Source organism: Aythya fuligula, chromosome 1, assembly GCF_009819795.1.
Source record: "Aythya fuligula isolate bAytFul2 chromosome 1, bAytFul2.pri, whole genome shotgun sequence".
Taxonomy (NCBI): Eukaryota; Metazoa; Chordata; class Aves; order Anseriformes; family Anatidae; genus Aythya; species Aythya fuligula.
Window position 1 is genome coordinate 181,187,972 of NC_045559.1, and position 26,591 is coordinate 181,214,562.

A 26,591-nucleotide genomic window follows, 5' to 3' on the forward strand; every position below is an offset into this window, starting at 1 on the left:
AGTTGTCACTAGTGCCTGAATCTTATTGTAGCAGGACCTTTTACTTAGTTCCTTGGAGATTTACCACATTTCAAATATTTGAGCTATATAGATGATTTCATTTTATTTTTTGGTTGTTGGTGGTGTTTGTTGATATGTGTGTTTGTGTGTGCAAGATTTAGCTTAGAATTGTCTTGCCATTTCCAAAACTGAGGCCAAAGAGATACATCTTGTTTTGATTATGATTATAAAGTCAGAAGACTTTTTGTTTGGGAAAACAGTTTAATTGGCTCTGTAAATTCCACCTAAGCATAGGTAGCTTTTATGTATTTTTTTCTGTTTTAGTAAAACTCTATCCTAGATTTGAAAAGCTTTTGGGAGTATGTCTTCCATCTACAATGGAGCTACAGCCTGTTTTTTGGTTACTGAATACCATCCATAGTGTCACAATCAGCCATAATCAGTGGCTCTTAGTCACAGTAGTGGAGATGTGGTATCTGGATCAGGATATCCCTGAACTTAGGAAACCTGGAAGTTAGTAGAGACTTTACCTTACCCTGTCTTCAAATCCTTTCCCTAAACATCCAGAAACAATCACAGCTGAATGGGGGTTTAGGCTATATGGAGCAGTTCTCTATCTTTACTGTCCCTTTTCAACATTTAAATAGAGTACAGAAAATAATGGACTTTGTTTCCTTAAAACTGAGTGTTCAATTAGCATTCACTTTTATTAGTTATGGAAAATTTCCCTCCCACAGGCAATATCTGTAAATGAAGATTCTGCTTGTACATGATAATATCATATATAGAAAAGTATTCAAGTATAGACAAGTATTCAATGCAATCAAATGTTTTCTTGAAATTTGCTGATGGAAACAGGTTTTGACAGTATCCTGAGATCATCTTCAGGCCTCAGGCTTGTTTTCAGTGTAGTACCACTGTACTTGGTCCTCTAAAATTCAAATATTTCACATTTAGACATTATAATCATATAGCTTAAGGATCACAGAATCAGAGTCATAAAATGGTTTGGCTTGGAAAGGATGTTTAAAGGTCATCTAGTTCCAATACCTCTGCCATGGGCAGGGATACCTTCCATGAGATCAGGATGTTTACCTGATCAGGATAAAGATCTTTACTTGATCAGGATAAAGCAGCGTGTGTGTGTGAAGCCTAGCTTTGATGACGGTGCTTCCTAGTAGATACCCTAGTAAGGAGGCTAAAAACACTAAGCTTGTCACTGAAGTTGTGGGTTGTTTGTTTTTTTGTTGTTGTTTATTCATTTGTTTGGATTTAGCTTCTTTAGCTCCCTCTTCTTCAGTTTCCCTTTGTCCCCATTTTTATCAGGAAGGTGAATGTTTCTCCCCTCTCTCCCCTTATGCCTTCCCTAGTACTCTTCTGAGAAAGAGGTTCCATCTTCCCTCATGCTGAGAAAAGGCAAGTTTCCTGTTCCCTGAGAAAGAATTTTACCTATAAAGCTGCAATGTCAAATGTTGACAACAATGTTGGATATAGTTTCAGCATTTCAGGAAAGGAAGGTGCTCTAAACTCTGAAACTCAGTCTCATGTGGACATTTAGATGAAGGTGTGAGATAGGACGCTAAGTGCTGGTGAGATACAAGACTCACTACTCTTTCCACTTCTTGTTATTCCTTCAATGTGTCATAACTGTCCACATAACTTGTGGATCTCAGCTCAACATCTGAAACTCAAAATGAGCATAAAATGGAATTTATGGGGAATTTAGGTGCCCTGCATGGTGAATTCTACATTCAGTACTGTGTACTTAAATTAAGCATTGAAGCACCAACTATTTCAATGACTAGACTCTTTCATAAGATTTCATTCTCAGATATGAAATTTGGATCCTCATTATCAAGAACTTCAAATCCTTACGTGCCTGTTAATAGTGTAGAAGCAGATGAGTAGTTTCAGATATCCCTAAATATCCACTTCTGGCCTTAGCTGCACGTTTAATGCTGTGCTGCACTGTTCAGAGCTCCAAGAGCTTTTAAGCAATACTACAAAAGACTTTCTGTGCTATACATTCATTTATTCTTCCTCCAGGTCTTGCATCTTTTTGTGGATTTAAGACTTGCACACACTTGAAAAATGTTTTTGTTTGCTTGTTTGTTTTGTTTTGTTTTTCTACTGACTGCATAATATCTTTATTATATTATTCTAGCAACACCAAGAAAATGCAATTAATGCTGGGAGCAATAAAGAATATATAGATGTTTGTAGATACAACAGTTTAATGGGTATTAGACTGCATGACCCTACTTCTAGAATATATATATATTTATAAATTAATGCTTTCTTTGGAAATAATGTATCAGCTTTGCTCTTTACCCTTTCCACAATATTTTTTGTGAAAGTAAGAAAATAATTTCTATATTAAATCAACTTCAGCCAATGGCTGCCACGAAGTTTCAATGAAACCATGGAGATTAAAGGATAATGAGTAAAACTTTGCATGCTCCACTCCTCATGTAAATTTGTAGAGCCTAATAGAGATGTGCAAGCACTAAATGAGGATATATTTTTTCTTTAAAGGTATTTACAGATCCCTGTGCAAAAGTACCTGAGAGAATGGACCGATACTTTGGATAGGTAAATTTCTATCTACAACATTACTGTAGACCTGAGTTCAAACAGAAATGTACAGAATTTCTGCACTGTACCTCCACATTTATATCTGTCCATAATCCCTTACTCCAAACTCAGGCAATTAGCAAGTCTTGTCATTATGAATTAGGAGATTAAATCAGAGTAAACATAAAGAAAGCAACTCAGGTGCCTACAAAGATGAAACTGTTACCAATTTTGAAGTCTTTGAGAATTGGATATACTTACTGAGAGGTTGTACCTCTGATAAATACCCTACAGGAAACCTGTACCTTTTTTTGACAATGCATGGGATGGCCAGTTTGGATATGTATCTAAACTAACACCAGACACTTCTGTTTAAGCACACAATCCATTCCAAAAATACTGTCTTTCATGCTTCTCCAGATTATGACAACTACATTGTCACTGTATACAGTCCACTGATATGAAAAAATTAGGTACACAGAAAGGAAATGTTAATCCAGGATTTACAATTATTTTCACGTACACTACAGGAAGAGGATCTTAAATACTTTTTTTTTCTTTTCTTTTCTTTTCTTTTCTTTTCTTTTCTTTTCTTTTCTTTTCTTTTCTTTTCTTTTCTTTTCTTTTCTTTTCTTTTCTTTTCTTTTCTTTTCTTTTCTTTTTTTTCTTTTCTTTTCTTTTTTTTTTTTTCTTGTAAAACCTGTTTTTTTTGGAGGTGTAAAAACAGGACAAAGAAAGGATCAATAAAGTTAAGATAGACATACTAAGTAAAATCTCCTTTAATCTTCCACTATGAAAATGAACGACAATTCATTTGCATTGCACCGCATTTTGAAAAGGAAATTAAAAAGATTAAAAAAAAAAAAAAAAGTATGCTAAGTACATATATTTTCTTTTATCACTTATGAGAGTACTGCAAAATTCAGACTTCTTGTTAATTAAAATACTGGGTCAATGGAACAGCTATCCCAGTTATATGGACACCTTGCTGCATAAGTACTTAAGCAACTGAATAATCTGATAGTTGGTGAAATATTAAGCCTTAAATATTTGAGGGTCTGTTTGACGCTGATTGTCCAGACTGTTTGCATTTGCCATTCCATAGTGGGTGAAACACATATATACATACTTCACAATGTTCCTAGACCATTTTCATTTGTAACTGATCAGTGTTTCTTGGAAATTGTAATTTTCTTTGAACATGAGAGTAAATATACCGCTGATTTATAATCAGCACTGAATAGTTTCAGCTCTGATATAGTACATTTCATCCAGAAAGTTTGAATCCTTCATAATCTTCATATTTTCCTTTATATTCTCCCTATACTCTTGAGGCATTATCAAACTAGTCTTCACTGTTCATGCAGGGGAAGGAATTAAGCTGAATTGTACAACAGGAAAGCCAGGACAGAGAGTGAACTGAGGTTAGATATTAAGTATTCTCAGTGTTGAGTTGTGTGCTCAGATAATTCCCAGATTCAGATCACTTAAGTGTCATTGTCTTGAGAAAAAATCTGGAACAACAATGCCTCTAGCTATGTCATTCCCAGCCTCTTGCCTGACCTGACACAGGACACAGACACTGCACAGTTGTTCCCCTCACAAACATCCATTTCCCTATTCCTAGGAGAAAGCAGAAAACTTGGTTTTAATTTTGTGTATATTCCTTTGAATAGCTGTATTTTACTTTAAAAAAAGAAAAAAAAAAAAAAAATCCCATAGATTGGGAACCCATGAATTACAACAGAATGTCTCACAGTTCTTCTCACAACCTTCATACCTCTTCAACAGAGATCAGATGTCAGACCAGATGTAAAACAGAAGAGAGATTTCAAGCCTTATTGATGCTCATTTAATTCCTTGGAACAAACTCTCCTCAGTTCACAGAGTTTAAATCATTAGCAACTTGTCTCATTTCTTGTACCTGTGAAAAACTTGAGTGCATTGCAGAGCAAAGTTGAGTATGTCAGTTAAGTGGTTTCACAGTCCAGTGAAAATACATTCTTCGAGAAACATACTGAAAGGTTGTTGTTGAACTTGGCATGTAGAGACTGATCCTGAGGAGCCTCCTGCTTCCCATCACTAAATGGTAAGGAATGAAAATAGAAAAGAAAAACAAATCTTTTTTCAGGAAAGGTAATGCCAAAATTAGATAGGAATCCATTGATTCCTTCCATTGACTGAATGCATCAGTCAAGTTGGACTTCAGTCAAATGGTTGCAAATTGATCAGCTTGCATGTGTAATAACTCACAGTGCTTTACACAGTCTGTCCTAGGCCTCATGTGGGGTGTGGGGTTCTTGCCCTGACTTTAAGTTTATTTAATTCCATTAAAACTATGGGATGTTTAATCACATTTGTTTCTATCATTTCATCCTGTTTCCAAATATCCATGTTGCTATTTCTCTTTTACTACTCTAGCTTTTAATTTATAAATGATGGTAATAAATGCTTGAAAGTATCACCTTCAACATTTTGATTTATTCCTCAATTAATGAGGTGGAATAGCTGCATAATATTGGTAATTTCCTTTTAAGTGGAAATAAATGATAAAAGCAGAATGATGGGGAATGGACAGGTGAGGCTGTAAGAGACAGGTGTGAAATAAAGATTACATGAAGAGTGTACAGGGTCTGGCTGGGATGTTAACTTTCCCTGCAGCAGCCCATACAGTGCTGTGCTCTGCACTTGTAGATAGAACAGCAGTGGTATCACACCAGTGTTGTGTCTACTGCTGAGCAGTGCTGGCACAGCATCAGGACTTACTCTAACCCTCCTAGAGGGTGGGCAAAAAAGTGAGAAATGAAACATCACCAGGGCAACTGACCTATACCAACCAAACAGATATTGCATACCATATGATGTCACACTCAGCAATAAAAGGTGGAAACAGGAAGAAGAGGGGAGGGGTGGGCTCTCATTGTGAAAAATGTCGGTCCTTCTCCCGATCACTGGCTACGTGCGTTGAGGCCCTGCTTCCACGACGTGGTCAAGCATCGCTCATTTGTGGGAAGTAGAGAGTAATTTCTTTCCTCTGCACTTCCACATAGCCTTCATTTGATTTGTTTTGTTTTTCCCCCTCCCTTTTCCCCTTTCCTTTTTTTTTTTTTTTTCTTCAGTTAAATTGTTTAGTTAATAATAATCTTTCCTTAATTATTATTTTTTTCCCCTTTAATTAAATTATCATTATCTCAACCCGTGAGTTGTTCTTTACTTTACTTCCTCCCCTCCTCATCTAAAGTGGGGAAGTGAGAGAGCAGTTTTGGTGTTTAGCTGCCTAGCACAGTAAAACCACCACAAGAGAAAGGGTTGGAAGAAGAGAATTGGAGCAAAGAGACAATCAGGATAAAGCCAAGTTTATCCAGCTACCACAGTGAAATCTGATTTGTGTGGAATTATTTCAACTAAATACAAGCACCTGGAAGTTAGACATCTGTTTTAATTCAAGCTAATCCTCCACAGCTACTTTTTCAGTCAATTCAGCCACCTGCAGATGACAGGATCTTGGAGATGATTCTTTCCTGCCAGAGAGACAAAGGGAGCTTTGGGCAATTAACTTGTTCCCAATCTAACCGTCTAAAAGTGTTCACTTGTACATCTACCCCTTATATTTGGCTGGTTCCTCTTAGCACCTAGTACCAGGGTACAAGGAGAGGATGCACTCCTCTGTTGTATTGAGATATCCTTTTTTGTTGTCACACATGTGGCTCTACCATTATGTGATAGCATTGCTGCTTTTACACAATAATAATTATGCAATGCCTGGACCCTAGATCTCTTTCCTACCTGTAAGAATGCACACATCAGACAGTCTTGTCTCTGTATCTCTTCATCTCTTATGTCAGGTCATATTTTGGAATTGCCTAAAAGACTCGTTAGATAATAATGTCAGGTTGTGTCCAGCTACCCATAAGTCCACCAAGTAGAAAAGGGAAGTGTGTACAACGTCACAGAAATAATACTGCTTTGATCTCTGGGTGTTTTTGTTGTTGCTGCTGTTGTTGTTTTGTTTGTTTTTGTTTTGTCTTGTTTTGTTTTGTTTTTAACACATCTATTTATGTATTTATGTATATGTTTAACTGATTCTCCCAATGAATGTAAAAAAACAAAGTTGACAAAATGTGTCAGACACTGTGGAGAGAACTGGCTGATGTCTTCTCTCTGATGACTTTTCTTGCGAAAGTCTACAACAGGATTTCAAAACCTCTGGATATGTGACTGCAAATTAATCCTAAACTGCACAGCTTGGAATCTCTGAGGTTCCTTGCCCAGAATAGCTCCATCATGTAAGCTTATCAGGCCTTCAAGAAGTCTTCAGAATGCAGAAAGGCTATCAAACTTCAGAGTACACTTTCTCAGGCACACCTGGGAGGACTTACAGGATGCTAGAAATTCTAGTTCTCCCCTCATTCACTGATTGAGCACCTCTCAGGGCACCTAGGTATAGAGATCTGGTACCTCCAAAGACAGAACTTGGCTTTCATGTTGTGATTACCATGGAGTTATGGACTTACACAATCCACCTTAGGAGTTTCTACTTTCCAAGATTTCTCTTCAAAGAAAGCATAAGCATTAGGTATCTGGCATGTCTGAGAAATGCTACTACACATGTATGGATAGCATGTGTGTCACAAATTTATAATCAATTTACCTGGAATATCCATCTCAAGCCTAGTCAGCTGACACCCAAAGCAGTGTTAAAAACAGAAAACTACCACAAATAGGTAGAGTCATCTGTCTCCAAATTGCATTGTAGCATCATGGGCCCTGAAGTCAGGGCTGGAATGTCCCAGGCTCTGAACTTCAAGACATGGAAACTGCTCAAAAACAGTAAAATTTTTCAAAAATGATGGAAATAAATGAAATCTTTGAAATGCTCTTAATCATACCTTTCAGTAATTCTTGCATTACGGGTAGACTGCGAGTATGGGATTCATCCAACTAGATGTAGACATCTGCAGTGCAGTGTCTGTGTCTAAGCCAATCCCCAGAATCAACTCTCTCTCTCCATTGATTTTAAAGGGAAAATAGGGTGGTTACTTCAGGTGGAGCTGTTTGTACTGTAGAAAATTAAAGCTAGGTAAGAAAAATCTCCTCCTCAAACACAATGCTCCATGATCTATCCACTGAATTTTTTGTGTCAGCTGCTGTATGGAAAATAAAAAAATAAAATAAAATAAAAATATCACTTAATTATCACTTAATGGAGAAATAGAGTCATCCTAGCTTCAAGTTCTCTTGGGTCCTATAAAATCTTAGTAACTGTACTTATTTGAGGAAAATGCACTTAGATTTTGGCTGGCAAGAAAGATTAAACTATCATATCTCCCACATAGCCAAAAATAATGTAGGATTTCCAGTTTCTAAAATCATTTGATTTAAAGGAACAAGCCCTACATCAGGATAAACATAAAAGTAGTCTTGAACCAAGAAAAAAAAAAAAAAAAAAAAAAAAGAGTGAATCACCAATATTATAATGTCAAACTATACTCCGAGCTTTTTAACTGACAAAGGACTTCAACATTACTGATAGTTTGGGTTAATTGTGTTTCTCATTCTAAATGACAAAAAAAAAAATATAACAGGAATATACTTTATTTCACTAGGATTCTTTAATTGTTCAGTATTTCTCTGCTAATATCAAATTTACAATTACATTTCATTTTCTGAAGCCAAGGAAATTGTTGGACTGAGTCTGAATTTCACTTACAAAACTGATCAAATGCAGAAGTATTAGTCAGCATTTCTTTTTCAGTCTGTACATAATTCTATTATATTTCAGTCGGTACTGTCAGAGTATGTGATGCTGAGCAACAGTCTTACAGAGAACAGCCCTGTTACATTTGTGAAAGTTCATGTTTTTGTCCGAGTATGAATCATAGTATATCTCAGTAGAAGACTTTAGGGAATCTACAGCCTTTAGAATCATAGAATCATAGGATCACAGAATCATAGAATCACAGAATGGTTTGGATTGGAATGGACATTAAAGACCGACTAGTTTCACCACTCCCTGACATGGGCAGGGACACCTCCCACCAGATCAGGTTGCTCAAAGCCCCATCCAGCCTGGCCTTGATTACTTCCAGGGATGGGGCATCCACAGCTTCTTTGTTCCAGTGCCTCACCACTCTCATAGTAAATAATTTCCTCCTAACATTTAACATAAATCTACCTTCTTTTAGTTTAAATCTATCCCCCCCGCTCTTCCCCCTGTCCTATCACTATCATGTAAAAAGTTGCTCTCCATTTTTTATTAGCTCCTTTTAAGTACTGAAAGGCTACAGTGAGGTCTCCTTGGAGACTTCTCCAGGTTGAACATCAGCTCTCTCAATCTTTCTTTGCAGAAGAGGTGCCCCTCTGATCATCTCTGTGGCCCTCCTCCGGGTTTGCTCTAATAGATCATATCCTTCTTGTGCTGGGGGCCCCAGACCTGGATGCAGTACTCCAAATGGGGCCTCATGAGGGCAAAATAGAAGCATGCTTCCTCTAAGCCTTCATCTTACTGATTACCCCTACGCTCTGTTTTTAAAGCATGTTTTAAAAGGATTGTTTAACTGTGATGAATTAGAAAAGAGCATATTTAGTTCTATGAATGTGCGCTTCAATTTCTGTGAAGTTTTTTTTTTTTTTTTTTTTTTGGGGGGGGGGGGGTGCAGGAGGAAGGGAGATTTTCTGTCAATGTAACTGTCTACTTTCTGACTCACAGGAGTCATCCTAGTGTCAAGATCACTTAATTAAAAAGGGCAAGAAACTGTTCTCTAACACTAAGGCTTAGGGACTATACCTGTATTATACAGCCTTTGGCTCCAGATCTCTTCTGAGCCCCACCTCAGACTCCTGTGGCACAATGGTTAATTTTATACACTCTTCTGCAGTTTGAGCAGGAGCAATTCAGAGCAGTGTCTGAAATGTGAGGCATATACTGCAGCCCACAAAACCACTGCTTTTACGACATGATGATGCTCAAAATATTGTGCCTAAAACATACCAAAAGACCAAAAGACTGAGCAGAGATATTTGCAAGTACATGGACTATATGCTGAATGTTAGAGGGGATTGTGGAGCAAATTGGGAGCCAGACCTTCTGGCTCATATTGTGTGACAGGAGTGAGCAGCTCTTTGAAAGGAAGATGTCTAAATCTTTGCCCAGGCTGAAAGTGGGAGGCATTTAGGAGCCCGCCTGGTAGCCCTGTGATGGTGCTTGTGCAACAGCAGCAATGGACACTGTTAGTGGACACTGATACCTGCCATGTAATAATATTCAACTCTTTTCTCACTACGAATCATTACCTTGGATAAAGCATTAAAATAAATGTTAGCTTCTTATCAGTGTTATATTTTATGTATTAGTTTTATCTGATCAATTAAAGTAGAGTTGCAATCAGCCTGTCTAGGCTGATGTAGATATTAAATTGGCATGTCCCTGTCCACATGTTCCCACTATGGTCCTTTCTCAGAATGTGTTCCTACAGATCTGCAGATAGAAATAGTGATGTTGGTGTATCTGAAAAGGAACTCTATGAGTATAAAATTTGCTGGATCTATTAGATGATTTAGGTACTCTGAAGTTCCTGATAGCATGCAGGAACAAGACAGGAAGGTGTGGCTGAGATCAGAAGGGGCAAAGCTGTGAGGAAGTTTTCCTTTCAAAAGCAATCAGGAGACAGAATGACTTCAGACAAAACACTACAAAATTAAATTGTACTTGTCACACCTACTCCACTCCTCTAACTCTCTTTACCATTGTAGTCAACTAGAAGACCACTGAAACAAAATGTTGAGTTTCAAGGTAAATTAAGCCCTGACTACAGTGATGCAGGACTCTGAAAATCCATGTATGAAATCTGTTCAACATTTTTTAAAGGAACTTATGATAAGCAGCTGGAGGAAAGCCATGATGAAGTAACTGTATCTCAACATCCATATGTTTTAGATTGTCCTCTTAGCTGTAAATGTTGTCCCCTTAATGAGCACACAAGTATGAAAATCCTTTCAGCAAAGAATTTACTATGGAACATGTAGAAGCTCTACCGAGACTGGTAACCAAAAAGCTTTGTAGATAATAATATGAAGTATGCATATAAAGATTACATTGTTTTTTATATATTTTATCATTCTGTATTATAAAATAATGTGGAGTATCCTCTTCAGACATTTTATTTTAATGTTTACAGTACTAAAGTCTCCATACAGTTGTCTCTGGAGCTGTTAAATTGAGGTTATGTCAGACAACTCGCAAAATGTCCCACTGGGATTGAATATTTCTGTGTCACATTGTGTCCAGAGCAATGCATACTTTGCACACCTGAAAACAACTTCTATTCCTTCCAGTCCCAAAGGCAAGCACCAACAAAAAAAATATTCCACTGAAGACAGTGGTCTTTCCTATGGGAAAGGCAGACTTTAGTTTAGCATTGACAGCAATAATGAAATCCTCTCACCATGTTTGTTCCAATTGAAACAAAATAATGAGCTGGGTTGGTTCCTGTAGTCATACAGTTTACAGTTAGAGTTACATTGCAGCAGATACTGAGGATAAAGTTGGCAATAATAATTGCTTTGGAGACCCTTTTTATACTTATTAGGTTATAAGGGAGAAGGAGATTTAAGAAAACCAAATAAATTGTCCTCGTATAAGCAGGTGATTTTTTGTTTGTCTGACAATTCCAAAAATATTAATTGAAAGATAAAATTTCACATGACTAGACATGTAATTTAGAGCAGTCATCCACTTTTCTTTTGTAATTATTGTAGGGAAGCTCAATCCAATGTGAGATAAGTGTCTAGGATACTCACAGACTTTTTTTTTTATTATTATTTAGCATTCATGCTTAATGAATTATGTTCTGTTTACAGGCTTTATCTGGGGTGAAATTAAACAGATGTGGGATGGTGGACTGCAGGACTACATTCACGATTGGTGGAACCTCATGGATTTTGTAATGAACTCCTTGTACTTAGCAACAATCTCTTTGAAAATTGTTGCATTTTCAAAGGTAACTTTTATTTATTTATTTATTTTAATTTTAGCAAAATATTTAAGTTAACTGAGACTGGACCTGTTCAGACTTTCTTTTGTATTTGATGGTTCTCAGGTCTAATAATGTAAGAGATGTTAGATTTGCTCACTGAATCTTCTGCAACTATGACAAGAAGCTAGGCCAGAATAAGAGCAAACAAAAGATTACAAATTATTATTTTTTCTGTATTTGGACCAGACAATCTCTCTCTCTTGTTCTGAATACTCATGCTATGATATTCTTGGAAAAGGCAAATCGTTCCTAATACTTACACTGCTTGCACAATGTTATGTTTTGTGTTAGTCTCTGCCTATTTTCCAGTAGGAAATTACAGCCCCTAAGAAAATGTTACCCTCTATGCTAAACTTCAGGGCAGGACTGCATGAAAAATATTTACTCAAAATTAGGGGAGGGGGAAGAGGAGAGGGGAAAGCTAAAGAGTAAGATTTTAATTTTGTTTTGAAAATTCATGGTAAGTGCAACTTGATTAAAAAGTAAAACTGAATGGGATTGGTTGGATAAGAGGTTGGATATTTTCTCACCTGTTTCAAAGGCTTTTTATTACCAGTGTCTGAAATGTCTTCCAGCAAAGTAGTTCTTTGCAAAACCACAGAACATGTTGCATTTTCTGTATATTCAATGTGAATTTATAATATATAATAAAATCCTTGTAAAAATGAAATATTTACATCACAAAATGGCCTCAAATGCAAGGAAACCACTTCTGAAAGCATTTCTTAGTATCTGTCTTAAACTTCTTGTCATACCCAAGATAACAAAGCCTTTTTTACTGGCCACTCTTGCAGCATTGCATTTCAGCTCTTTCAGGTTTCCTGACACCAGCTACTTCATATGTATGAAAGGAGTGTCTCTCCTCTGCCAAGACTTTTTTTTTTTTTTTTTTTTTTTTTTTCTGGAAAGAGCTAAAAAGCTATCAAATAGTCAGTTACAGCTCCCCGTCCCCCCAAACTGTTGCTGTTCCCATTGCAGCCCTGCCATAAGCAGAGAGTGATATAGGAATAATTTATATAACCTGATGACTATCCACAAGGGTCAACATCAGCTGATGAGCGACAGGGATGAGCAAAGACTTGATCAATTGACACAACAGCCTCCCCCATCACAGAATGTTTCTGATTGCAAACACTTGGAAATCTTCTCATTAAAATATATTTGGAACTGTTGCCTGAAAGAGCAAGAGGCTCAAAGATGTGGGGAGAGCTGTAATATAAAGGTGATGAAATACTGATCATAGCTAATGAAAGCCTCATCATAAAGTGACTGGAAAATAAATAGTCATTTCACCTTCCCAGGTAACAAAGCAAGCAATTCATTGAAAATGCATGTTTCCAAAGCATTGGAGATGGCCAATTATTCACTTTAGAATGATATTAATTACAAGACATTACAATCCTTTCATCTCCCAGACAGTTTCGTCTCATGGCAATCAGATTCCAAGGTGACAGTATCAGTGTTAATGTGCATCCATTACTCTCCAAATCAGTGCTTGCATGTCAATCATAAACAACACATTGCATAAAGCACTATTTTTGGCTCTGCAGCTTTTTTTTTTTTTTTTTACTGCATGTGCAATATTGCACCCAAATACTTTTTCTGTTCTTCTTTAGAAGAGCCTCAGTTTTAGTAGACAATTGAAACACAGTGTGCAAACAATGAGCAGAGTAATGCAAGAGTAACTTACTGCCCCAGCCATGCTTCAAATAGCTACAACAGAGTTCTCCAGCTCTGAGCAGGGGTTTTGAAGGTAACTGGTACATTTTGGTACAAAACTTTCATTTTCATTTCCTAAACCTTGGAACACACATTTTTCAAAAATACAGCTTTTCTGTATTTTTTTAATCAAATCTATAAGCAAGTTTTTAGATGTATTTTACCTTTCTGTGAGTCACTGTAGCAGCTCAAGCCACCTAAGAAACTATTTTTAACTAAAACCTTTGAATATAAGGATGAGAACACCCTCATATCTCCTTTGTGATAGATGTTCCCAGAGACAAACTTACTGCCCATTCTCTGACTGACATACTAGATAAGAAGATGGTTATTATTAACAGCAGCTGATGGGATAGTGTAAAACATACCAAAGAGTATAATATCAGGATGAGGGAACTGCTAAGACAACTCAAAGTTATCTGCTTCACTGTCAGCATTTAAATAAAATGACTATATTTCATAATTTTCAAAGGGCTATGCTTTTTGTCTCTGATTGTATATCAGTGTGAGAGATTTTTAAATTATCCACTGAAAATGCTCTCTCCTCGATAAATAGCATGTGACTATAAATAGTGCACTGTCACATGTTTTATATGAGTACAAGATGACTGATTTTAAGCAACACATCTGTTTTGATCAAGGGTTATAAATATAAACAGAAGCTGTTGAGCTCTAAGAAAAATGGATGCTTTCATGTTTTTGGAGGATTATTTATTTTGTACTGATAGGTCAAATGATGTGCAATGGTAAGTCATGTGCAGACACCACTTGTTCTACCTTAAATATTTACCGGGCTTGAGCATTGGATGCAGTGCTTTTTTCCAACTGTACTAGAGACAGCATGCAAATTCATATTACTGATTATGTGAGTCTCAGCTGCTGACATGAAAATCTAGTAGGAAAACATGTTCCTATTCAAGGCAAAACTCTGAAAAGTAACTGAAAATAAATTATTTGTCTCTATATTTATTATCTTAATGATCACCATGTCAGATCCATTCTGCTTAGTAAGAAATAAGATGATATTTCTCTACTGTGACAAGTTCTGCAGAAGCTGACAGTTTTTCTTCTCCCTTTGCACTGTAAAATGGTTTTGATTGATGTTTCACTGGTTTCAAAGACCAAATGTTCATCTAAATGAATATTAACCCCCAAGAAAAATTATTGACTCCATTCCTGAGTGTAATTAATATTTTAAAGATCTTTGCTAGCCCCCTCCCCACTTCCTGACTCTTTCTACTTTTAATTCCAACTTCCCTACTCTGAAACACAGCAAAATGAATGTAAAGATTGAGGCACATATTTTAAATAGCAAGAGTTCACATGCATATATGGCCTTTGGAAAAGGATTTAATGTTTTTGTGTTTGTTTGTTTTTATTATTATTTTTTAATTTTATTATTATTATTTTGTTGTTGTAGTGATTTGTTGTTGTTTTTTCTGCAGTGGATAAAGTTATTTAAACTTTCTTTTTGGTAACAGAGTCAAGGTGTGGTGGTTTCACTCAGCTGGGCAGGTGAGCTCTACCACAACCATTCTATCACTCCCTCTCCTCAAAGGGAAAGGGGGAGAAAATACAATAAAGAAGGCTCAAAGGTCGAGGTAAGGACAGGGAGATCACAACAATCATAATCACAAGCAAGATAGACTTATTAAAGGGAGATTAATAAAATTTATTGCCTATTGCTAGCAAGCCAGAACAGTGAGAAATGAAGAAAACAAGCTAAAACACCTTCCCCCACCCACCCACCCTCTTCCACATCTTCCCAGAGTGGCACAGGGCAACAGGGAACGGGAGCTGTGGTCAGTCCCTGATGCTTCGTCTCCGCCACTCCTTCATGGTCACTCTCTGCCCCTGCTCCACGTGGGGTCCCTCCCATGGGATGCCATCCTTCCTGAACTGAACCTGCAGGGGCTGCCCACAGGCAGCAGCTCTTCAGGAACTTCACCCACATGGCTCCATACCATGGAGTCCATCCCCTAGAAGCAAACTGCTCCAGCACGGGTCCCCAACAGGTGGGTGGCAGCTGCCCCCAGACCCCCTGCTCCTGTGTGGACTCCTCTCCACGGGCTGCAGCTCCGGCCTGGGGCTCTCCATGGGCCGCAGCCTCCTCCAGGCCACATCCACCTGCTCCACAGGGGGCTCCTCCACGGGCTGCAGCGTGGAGATCTGCTCCATGTGGGACTCATGGGCTGCAGGGGGACAGCCTGTTCCACCAGGGGCCTCTCCACAGGCCTCAGGGGATCTTCTGCTCCTGCCATCCTTCTGCACTGACCTTGGGGTCTGCAGGGCTGGTTCTCGCTCCTCACTCTCACAGCTGCTGTTGCGTAGCATTTTCTTTTCTGTTTCTTAGATCTGTTCTCACAGAGGTGCAAATGACATTGCTTATTAGCTCGGGTCTGGCCAGCAGTGGGTCTCTTTGGAGCTGGTGGGAACTTGTTCTGATCTGACATGGGGCAGCTTCTGGATTTTTCTCACAGAGGCCACCCCTGCAGTCTCCTGCTACCAAAACTTTGCCATGTGAACCCAGTGCACAATGGTGTCGTATTTGACCAAGGCCCCGGAGCATATTCAACACTGAGGTGGCCTGATCTACCTTTTAACTGATGTCTGTTGGTGATCTCATTAAATCTACAGCTAGTGACTTTAGTCCTAAAGAAACCTAGCATTCTTCTGACAAATAGTTCAGATATTAGATTTTCATTTGAATTCCTCTGAATAATGACCAAAAATTGTTACCTTATATTCCTTGGGTGATATCACACACTCATCATACATTTGCTTTGATGTTCTATAGTTTATATGCTGCTCAATTTGTTCTCTGGTCTTAATTTTCTATTGACATGCCACATGCATTTTTTTCAACCCATAAGCCTATGATAGTCATCATTCAATCGTGCTTTAAAAAATGGCTGGCTTTATAATCTATCAACAGATTGTGTTTGCATTTGAAGTGGAGTCAGAAATTCATCAGGGCCACAGAATAACAAAACAATAACTGCAGAGAATTGAAATCTGAGTTACCACAAGCTTGGCATTGCTATATATGTTTACTTCTCTAATTCTGTACAATATGGATTGTTTAGTTTTTGGCCCTAAACTATATTTTTTCTTACCTTTATATGTGTATACACACACACACACACATACGTACGTATATGTGTATGTGTATATATATATATATACTTTTATTGCTTGTTTCTGGTTTTAACGTGCCTAGTTTCTTTGCTCCTCTGCTTTCTTTTCCTTTTCATGTAAGCCTCTTTGTCGTCTTAATTCTTCTTTTATCTTGCTAGATTTCTTTTCAGTGTCTTCATATCCTCATATCTCTGCCTCCTCTAGTTAGTAAAGTCAATGGGGTTTTGTTGTCAGAGCCATTTCATACTCACGATTTTCTTTATCACATTTATTGTCTTCTTTCAGCTAGTATGTTTCACAGATCATTTCCAAACCTACTTCTCAGGCCTTTACTTCTATCACTATATATATATTTTTTTTTCATTTCTCATCTCTTAGAGCACATCTTTTCAAAACTAAATTAGCCCTCATTGTTTATGCCCTCATTGCGTTTATGACTATGAGACCTTTTGCATCATCTCCACACATAATGGAAGCATTTGGGTCCAAGAAAGGCAGTCAGTAAAGCTGAAATAACACTGTTGTGACTTTGATTTCCCATTTACAGACCAGAGGTCACTTGATCTTTTCTTATTTGGATAACAAGAAATAACAAATAGGTTGTGTTAATTTGTTAGACTGGGATATTCTGAAACTGACTTTGAACACACCAGTTTTGCATCTTGGTCGAGATCATCACTGATAAAGTCCTTTCTTCTCTTTTCCTTAGCTTCATCATTTCCTTTAGAAAAAGTGACATTTTGTCAGACTACTTCTTAGATATCTAAGATAACTGTCCCCTACCCCAACTCATATAACTAATAATGAGAAAAATATAGTGTTAGACCACATGTGACCTATTTTATTTATCTGCTTTCCTACTACTCTAGAAATGTGAATGGTGACTGTAAAAGAAGCTGACAGAGAGATCGGATGTGGCTGTCTTCACCTAATTGTTTGAATATGATCCTTCTACAATAAATATGATCTTTGAATATGATCTTTCTACATCATATGCTATCTCTGTTCATTGCCATGTAGTTCTATGTTTTTCTCAGAAGGGTATTTCCTTACTTTTTTAAAAACTATTATTATTTTCTACTCTTTATTTTATTTATTTATTTATTTATTTTTACTTGCTTGTTTAACTTCCTTGGAATCTACTACTACATGCCCTTCATCTAAAATATGTTTGCAGATGGATGCTTTTGTATATACCAAAAATTCCATGTCTTCTCAGTTTATTTTTTTTTTCATTAATGGATTTTACCTTATTCCAATAACACACAGAGTATACTTTTCCCTAATTTGAGCATTTATTGCATTGTTCGACATCTAATATTTGCTTATACTGGCAACTGTTCCCAGTTATTTAACAGCTATGAGTTTTCATACACCAGGACTTTAAAGTACCACCAGAATTCACAGTAATATATTGTATAACATTATGCAAAGACACTATAGAAAACACACAAAGGATTTCTCACCTCTCTTTTCTCAATAAACATTGTAAATTTTCCATATTCATTTTATTTGTGCTTTAGCTGGGGGCTCTGGAAACTCAGTTCTGTTTTCTACTGCCTTTATCATTGATCTTGAGTCAGTCAGAACTGAACTGAAGGTCAATAGTAAATGAGGCAGAATAGCATCTCTCTTGGAGTTACAATGTCAAATATAGTAAGACGTGATTTTACAGCTTGGTCATTAGAGAACGAGGTAGTCTAATGAACAGAGTAATGACCTATGACTCCAGCAGGACTCGATTTAATTTACTGCTCTGTAGAAAACAAATATCACTGGTGGTTGAAGCATAAGGCAATGTGGTTCTTAACTCTGCAGTAGACTATTCTCCAGTTCTGCAGTTCCCTTCCCCCAAACTGCAAGACTGTCAGATACTGTTGGGACTACATTGTATATACTTATACATAAATAAAACTGCCAGGGATTATTGTGGTGCACTGGCACTGTGCAGATTGATTGGTGCACCTGTCCTGCAGATTGATTAAAGCATCCTCAATGTGGTAGGGTATTGTGCCAACTAGTACTGCCCCAGAAAATGCCCAGATCCCATCTGCAGTTCAAGAGCAGTCATGCTATTTGGTGGCTGAGCGTGGTGTTGAAATTTTGTGATGCCTGGCTATGTTACATCTGGCCACAGCATTAGGGAAGGGTACCTTTCCTTACTACTGAGGGCATGTTCACCATCTTTGAAGGATGCATCTGGGTGGCCCAGAGTGGGTAAATACAGACTTCGTGACTGTCCTTATTTGTATCTGCTTCATATTACATTATTGCGTGGTTTTAGAGTGCTCCATAGCTTAGATCCTGTCCTCTGATACGTCCTATAAAGCAGATTAATGAGACCCAATAAATAATAATGAGTCTGACACGGTAGTTAAGCCTTAGTTCAAAGTAACATCTTTCATCTTCAGTAAGTGCTTTGGTAGAACTGGAACAGTAAAGAATCATAGTCCCAGGCATAAGACTCTTTGATAATGAGATACACAAGCAGTTTGTCATGGTTCATTAAAAAACACTTTTTCTTTATTGGTCCATTGTTTGTGATTAAATATTTTCTTCCAACTTTTTCAAAGTTTTTTTTGTGTTTCTATTCATAACTGTCATATCTTCACAGTTCTGCAAAAACAAAGCAGTTGAAATTTTCATCAGTTCTAAAAATCTAGATGTTCAAAAATGGTTGATTTTCTCAGATTTGTTAGACATGCTTTTGCTACTGTAAAAATCATAATCAAATGCAAAGCACAATAAAACCCAAGAAAGTACAGGCTATTCTGCAGATGGAAATGAAGGACAAGTACCCAGACACCATCCATTTTAAGTTTTGCTAAAATACAAAGGTCTCAAACAGACATTTTTCTCCAAAATATGTTTATTTTTATTGTGCTATCATCAAATTAATGGAATGGCTCGTAAAAAAAAAAAAAAAAAAAAAAAAAGACACTTTTTTTTCCTGCATATAAGTAGTGAAGTAATTTTTTTTTCCCTTCTGCTTGTTTTCAGTATAGTGGGTGTGTTCCACGACAGAGTTGGGACATGTGGCATCCGACGCTGGTGGCTGAGGCCCTGTTTGCAATTGCAAACATCTTTAGCTCTCTACGTTTGATCTCATTATTCACTGCAAATTCTCACCTGGGACCTCTGCAGATATCTCTGGGAAGAATGTTGCTGGACATTTTGAAGTTTCTCTTCATATACTGCCTCGTGCTGCTAGCTTTTGCAAATGGATTGAACCAGCTGTACTTCTACTATGAGACAAATGAAAGCAAGTGTAAAGGGATACGATGTGCAGAGCAGAATAATGCATTTTCAACGTAAGTGGCTGATCTACTTCTAACCCTACCCCAATATTTTACTCATGTAGATGTTTTTCACAGGAAAAAGGCTGTCGTTTTGTTCCCTATTTTTCTTACAGACGCATCCTGACAGATACTCCTAAAGACACTCTATAAATAAATAAATAAATGTTAACATTGTATCAGTCTGAAATAATATTCATCCTATAGTGGGATTTTTTAAAAGTGGGATTTTGTTATTTAGCTTCCTAGCTGCTGTCCCAAACTTCTTTAAGAGAATACCATAACATTTAGTTGTAAAAGAACAAGTGCTATATGAGAGTGGCATGTTTGCTTATAAATATTTCCATTCTCTATGAAAGCAAATGCATGATAAAGATAGTAATGCCCTTCTAATTTTAGAGTATTTTTTAATCTCAATGATTCTCAACACAAAGTAGAAATGGCATAAATTGACAACACAGAATAGGTACAAAAATACCATAGTTATTTTAACATCTTGCTAAAACACAGTCAATGAGTTACTTTTGGATCCTTGTTCTACACTCTAAAGACAAGGCAAAGGGCAAAATACTTCAAAGACAAGTGTCCAAAGTAAGATCTCTAAAATGACATCTATCCTTTAGGAGTTTGAACAGAATCAGCCTTGAACTCACAGGTTTACTTATAGATTCAACATTGGATATCTAGAGGTTCATATCTGAAACATTTAGACAATGTTTCTCCAGAAAAATATTCCATATAGGTTGCCTATATTGTGAATCATCCACCTCAATCAATTCAACGACATTTTGTGGTCAGGGGAAAAAATGAATAATCTGAAAAGTATATGCATTGGTATTATACAGATATTCCTTTTGGGTTTTGTCTTTCAGATTATTTGAAACGCTGCAGTCATTATTCTGGTCTATATTTGGACTCATCAATCTCTATGTGACCAATGTGAAACCAAAGCATGAATTTACTGAATTTGTTGGGGCTACCATGTTTGGTACCTATAATGTAATCTCTCTGGTTGTTCTACTCAACATGCTAATAGCCATGATGAATAATTCTTACCAGCTAATTGCTGTAAGTTGATCATTTGTAATATATACCTTCTCTCTGTTCCTACATACCACATTTTTTTTCTGTCAGAAAATCTTTTTTGAAGACTGAATGTAGGGTTTGTTCTAATTCTTTTGCGCTATTCTGGAAGGACACAGAAGCCAGACCACAGCTGAGTTGGAGCAGAGGGGAATTTCCCCAGAACTCGGAATGGGGAAGAGGTGGCCCCACTGCAGAAGCCAGCTTGAGGGTAGAGAAGGGTGTCCTGGCAAGTGACAAAAGCTTCAGCACTGCCCTAACTGCTCTGTGCAGGACCTCTGTTCTGAATGAGACGCAGACATAGAATATTTGATCTCTATTTTTAAAGTCTTGATTAACCTTTAAAAGGCTGTTATCTTGTAATTCTTATATAGTACGGACATATAGTGAAGAGAAATTGGATGTCTGCATTTTGTGGACAATTTAGAACCCATTAACAAGTGAAATAAAAGGTCATGACACCTCATTAAGCAGTACCTTGTTTTCCTGTGTAATGAAAACTGTCTTTATCCTTACCAGAGCTATTTTTATTTCTCATCTCTCTATTATGAGACTAATGAAATTAAACACTGGTGTATTGTATAGTAATTCAAATATGATCATGCAGAAAGCAAACAATGAAAGAAAACTACACATCTTTAAGATTTTTTAAAGGGCTGCTTTTTATTTTGCTTTTTTTCCCTATTTTGGAAATAAATTACAATTTTTTCCACAGATGAAATGTGTTTATATAACAGTAGTTGATGAATTCTATTACACAATACCATGATGTATTAATGTTCATCAAAACTCATTCTGCAGGCAGAATACTTTCCTGATAAAACTTCTTAATTACTGTTTTGGTTATAGTAAATCTGTCTAAATATTAAAAGTTAGGGTTAGGTCTATAGAGTAAGTTCTTGGCTACTATTTTTTGTTGTCAAAATCAAACATTATTCCTTTAAAATTCTTGTTCAACTGCTAAGACTTAGCAATCTTTTCAAGCTCTCAGTTTTAGTTTTGATTTTTTTTAACTTTTCAAAATGATTAATATAATATAGAATTGAAAAGAACCATTCAAATTCAAAAGAAATAAAGAAAGAAAGAAAGAAAGAAAGAAAGAAAGAAAGAAAGAAAGAAAGAAAGAAAGAAAGAAAGAGAGAGAGAGAGAAAGAAAAAAACAATACCATAAACAATTCCAAATATACAATTTTGAAGTAGTAGAAAATAATTCTGCTCAACTCAACAGTTTTAAGTAACCTCATGATTTGTTAGATAGGTTATTTGTAAATTTCAGGGGCTGGCAACAAATGAGAGAGTGCATGAGGCACAGACGTGTTGAAGCTGCTACACAGTAGAGTAATTAGAGTGATCTATGTGGAATAATGATGAGCTGCTATTATAACAAAACATCTCTACCAGAGATGTAACATTTTTCTGCTTGTAATTATCCTTTGTTTGAGAGACTTTGTTTGAGAGACTGTTAATTATTTAAAAGCCCGTAGCTAAGCAAGAAAGGTTGAAAGTGGAGATATACTGTATGTATGTAACATCTCTTTATTGGAGTAAACCAGCTTAGCTTTGCTTTGTGTTAAAAACTTTCTGCAAAAAGAAGGTTCCAGTATTTTAAAAAGAAAATTCATTAGAGTTTCAGGGTTGTTCTAGCTTTATGTTCAGTTTTTTTTTTTTTTTTTAGAGGTTTGTTTCATCTCCTTAATTACAGCCACGTATGTGTTGTTGTGTTTTTTGTTCACAGGATCATGCAGACATCGAGTGGAAGTTTGCTCGGACAAAACTTTGGATGAGTTACTTTGAAGAAGGAGGGACTCTGCCCACTCCTTTCAATGTCATACCAAGTCCAAAGTCCCTCTGGTATCTGATCAAATGGTTATGGAGACACCTGTGCAAGAAAAAAATTAGAAGAAAGCCTGAAAGTTTTGGAACAATCGGGGTAAGTCCTATGTGCTACTCTGCTGTTAATCCTCCTCTTTCATATACAGATAAGTCTTTCTCAGCCTTAGAGAGATAGAAAGGCTCTGAACTGTCAAATAATGTGAATAGGAATTACAGAGTAATTCTAGAATTCAGAGAATTATTTTTTTATTATTATTATTATTTACATTCATGTCAATGTATCTGACTGGAGAGAAAGCATCACTGGATTTCTGCACAATGACAGTATGAAACATGACTATGTCTACCAATTCCAGAGTTCTGGTTAATGCTCTCCAGCTCAAGTGTCACAATGCAATTTTGATCAAAGTTTCATGAACCACAGAATTGTATAGAAACAACTTGTCATGGCATATTCTCTCTCTACATGTAGTGAAATGGGTTTACATAAAATCATTCTTACCAAAAGCTGTTCACATTAAATAAAACATTTTGAAAGGTAACCTATTACTTAGAATTGCTTACCTGAATCTTCAGGTCGAGTTATTTCAGAATCATATTATTGCCCTATTCTAATAGTGCTTAATAGCAGTAGAAGTTTCTAGGGGAAAAAAAAAAAAAAAAAAGACACATGAAGAGATCAAGAATAATCCTGCATTTAGGTTCAGCAGATGTCTGCGTAATACCTTAACCACAAACTCTCTGGTAGCTGCAGTGCAAGGCAAATTTGAATTTGCTTCTCATATATTTATTCAGTTGAGATTCTCCTGTAAGCAGCACAATGTTCCTATATTGTCAGAGGAAATAGTCAGGTAACAACTTGACCAACCAACAAGTAAATCTCTCTAGGAATATTTCCTTCATTTCATATATAAATCAAGTGAGTACCTTGTTAACTAGACTGCATTTAGACAATTCCAGCATAAAAAAAGTGAACAAACAAATCAATCTATTGCGAGTAAAATAGGGTAATTTTTTCCCTATACTATAGGGATTTGATGAGTACAAATGTTTTCAAGTCTGTTATGAGCTCAAGTGGCAAAGCATTAAGGAAGTCTATATGATTTCCATGTATGGGTAATGGGAAAAAAGGATTGTAGTCCTCACAATGTTTAAACTATTAGCAATACACTAAAGAAGCTGGGAGTATGATATGATTCTTTGTTGGACCATTATCTACAGACATTTACTCTACGTACCTTCTTTTCTTGTGTGTACTTCTTCCCAGTTTCCTGAGAAAGTGAGAGAAATAAGTAATTTTTTTCTTATCTATTCTCCTGTCATATCCTGGCATTCAGCTTTATCATCAGATACACCTCAAGGAACAAGTTTGCAGAGATGCACAGATATGTCATAAAGAGGCAGTGTGGCAAATAAAACCATTTCACATTTCCTTATCTGATTAGTAGATTATGCAGTCTGTGAAAAGCTTTTAATCAGGCTTATTGCAATATCCTGATCTTGTTGGACATTGTGAAAGGAAAGTATGCTTCACTTAGCTGTCATACTTGTAGATAGGAAAGAAAGGGACAGAAAAGGTAGCTTATAAAACATGAGGATGATATTGAAACAAACTAGCAACTGCAGAAAAGAAACACCAAAAAAATCCTTTGGATTAATATTAGAAAAGCAGTGAAGACAAATAAGTAGTAATTCAGATAGAAATAAAAATAAAACACATGAACTGAGAATGAATGGTGAAGAACTTCAAGAACAAAACATCACTGTGTAATCTAGCAAAGAAAAGAAGTGCAGAGAGCGACTGTAGGAAAAACTGTGAATTTTTGTTAGAAATAGAGAAACTGATGTACTTGTGTGTAGGGGAGAGTGGGTAATACTTCTAGGCATTTGTTGAGCATTTGGTAGGGATGATTATCTAGTGTAAACTGATAGAATGATATTAAAATTAATGGAGAGATGCCAGTGCGTAGCAGCTGAGTATCTATACTTGGTTAACACAATATCTGTGTTTGACTGGGACAGATTATGAATACTCTTATACATCCCAGAAAAGCCTTCAGGACAATATTTTCTGACAGACTTTCAATCCAGGATAAAGGACTTTTTTTTTCTTTTTCTTTTTTTTTTTTCCTTTGTTTCCCTCTCAACGTGCAACTCTGGGAGTAATCTTATTCCTGGCTGTCTGGAAGAAGGAAGAAAGAGACAGGGTGCTTCCAGCCCCCTGCTGATTTACATGGTGAAAATGTAAATGGGGGTTCAGACAAATCACCCCCTGGTTCCTGCAGCTACCCACAGCTGGGGGAATAAATAAAAGCTTCTAGGTATCAGGAGATTTGTTTTCTGCAAAACTGTTGCAGCAAAGGGTCAACAAGAGTGTATACACAAAGCTCTCTGGGAATTTTTTCCACATAGCATTTTCCTTACAACCTTTTTTTTTTTCATTTGTTTGTTTGTTTGCTTGCTTATTTTCTTTTTCATAAATATATACCAGTTCCAGAAAACTTTTTTTGTTGGGAAAGACAGATTCAGGACAAAATTTCTTGTTGGAGTACATGCTAAAAATAGCTAATAGTTTGGGCTATAGGAGACCCAGGTTCACTTCCATTCTCCAGTAAGTACTTCATTATTTATGCCAAGCATAACAGCTCTGACAAGAGGTGATTCCTGTCCCAAAACTGTGAATCATAGTCATAGAATCATTTAATCATTTAGGTTAGGAAAGATATCTAGGATTATCAAGTCCAACCATTAATCTAGCACTGCCACCACCAAACCATGTCCCTGAGCACCTCATCTACATATCTTTTGAATACCTTCAGGGATGGTGACTCAACAACTTCCCTGAACATCCTGTTGCAATGGCTCACCACCCTTCCATTGAAGAATTTTTTCCTATTTTCAATTTAAACCTTCTCTGGTGCAACTTGACATTTCCTCTTGTCCTCTTGGTTGTTGCTTGGGAGAAGAGACCGACCCCCACCACATTACAACCTTCTTTGAGGTATTTGTAATGAATGATAAGGTCTCCTTATCATTTCCTTATCATTTGTGACCTGCTGGCCACACTATTTCTTATACAAGCCAGGATGCCATTGGCCTTCTTCGCCACCTAAACACACTGCTGGCTCATATTCAGCCAGCTATTTATCAATACTCCCAGGATCCTTTCTGCCAAACAGCTTTCCAGCCACTCTTACCCCAGCCTGTAGCATTGCATGGGGTTGTTGTGCCCCAAGTGCAGAACCTGGCACTTGGCCTTGTTGAACCTCATGCAGTTGGCCTTGGCCCATTGGTCCAGGCTATCCAGAGCTCCTTGAGCAGATCAATACTCGTGCCTAACTTGGCATTATTTGTGAACTTATTGAAGGTGCACTTGATCACCTTGTCCAGCTCATCGATAACGATTTTGAAGAGAACTGGCCCCAAAACTGGGCCTGGGAGATACCACTTGTGACTGGCCACCAACTGGATTTAATCCTATTTACCACAGTTCTTTGGGCCCAGTCCCCCAGCCAGTTTCTCACGAGGGTGAGGACACTGGGGGAAAAGGTGTTCTCTTCAGACAATGTAAAAGAAGGAGATGAACCCAGCTTCCCTATGATCTGAAAGTGAACTTCCAATAACTGACCTCTTTGAAAGCAGTGGGCATAGGGGAGGGAGAGATGTAGGGGGTTGTTGCTGTTGTTTTCTGTACAGTAAACTTAAAAAAAAAATGTTTGATGAGAAAATGCAAAAATTATGAAGCTCTGTGAGACAATAGGGCCATGTCCATCACTAATTATAACTATAGAACAGACAGCTGTAAGTGTAGCTGAAATCCCTCTGATGCAGAGTGTTCACCAGCTGAATCATCACAGCAACAAGAATTACAGCTTCTTGGAAACGGTGAACGGCTGTGGTCGACCAGCCAGAT

At 37.0% G+C, this 26,591-nt stretch overlaps 1 protein-coding gene across 1 annotated transcript in view; it reads left to right on the top strand.

The window, feature by feature from the left end:
- TRPC4 (transient receptor potential cation channel subfamily C member 4) overlaps nucleotides 1-26,591 on the top strand; it is a 161,929-nt gene that overhangs the window by 124,165 nt on the left and 11,173 nt on the right. Inside the window, 4 exon segments of the mRNA XM_032208288.1 lie at nucleotides 11,434-11,573; nucleotides 19,467-19,777; nucleotides 20,635-20,830; nucleotides 22,581-22,775. Of these exon segments, the coding sequence (XP_032064179.1) occupies nucleotides 11,434-11,573; nucleotides 19,467-19,777; nucleotides 20,635-20,830; nucleotides 22,581-22,775 (842 nt within the window).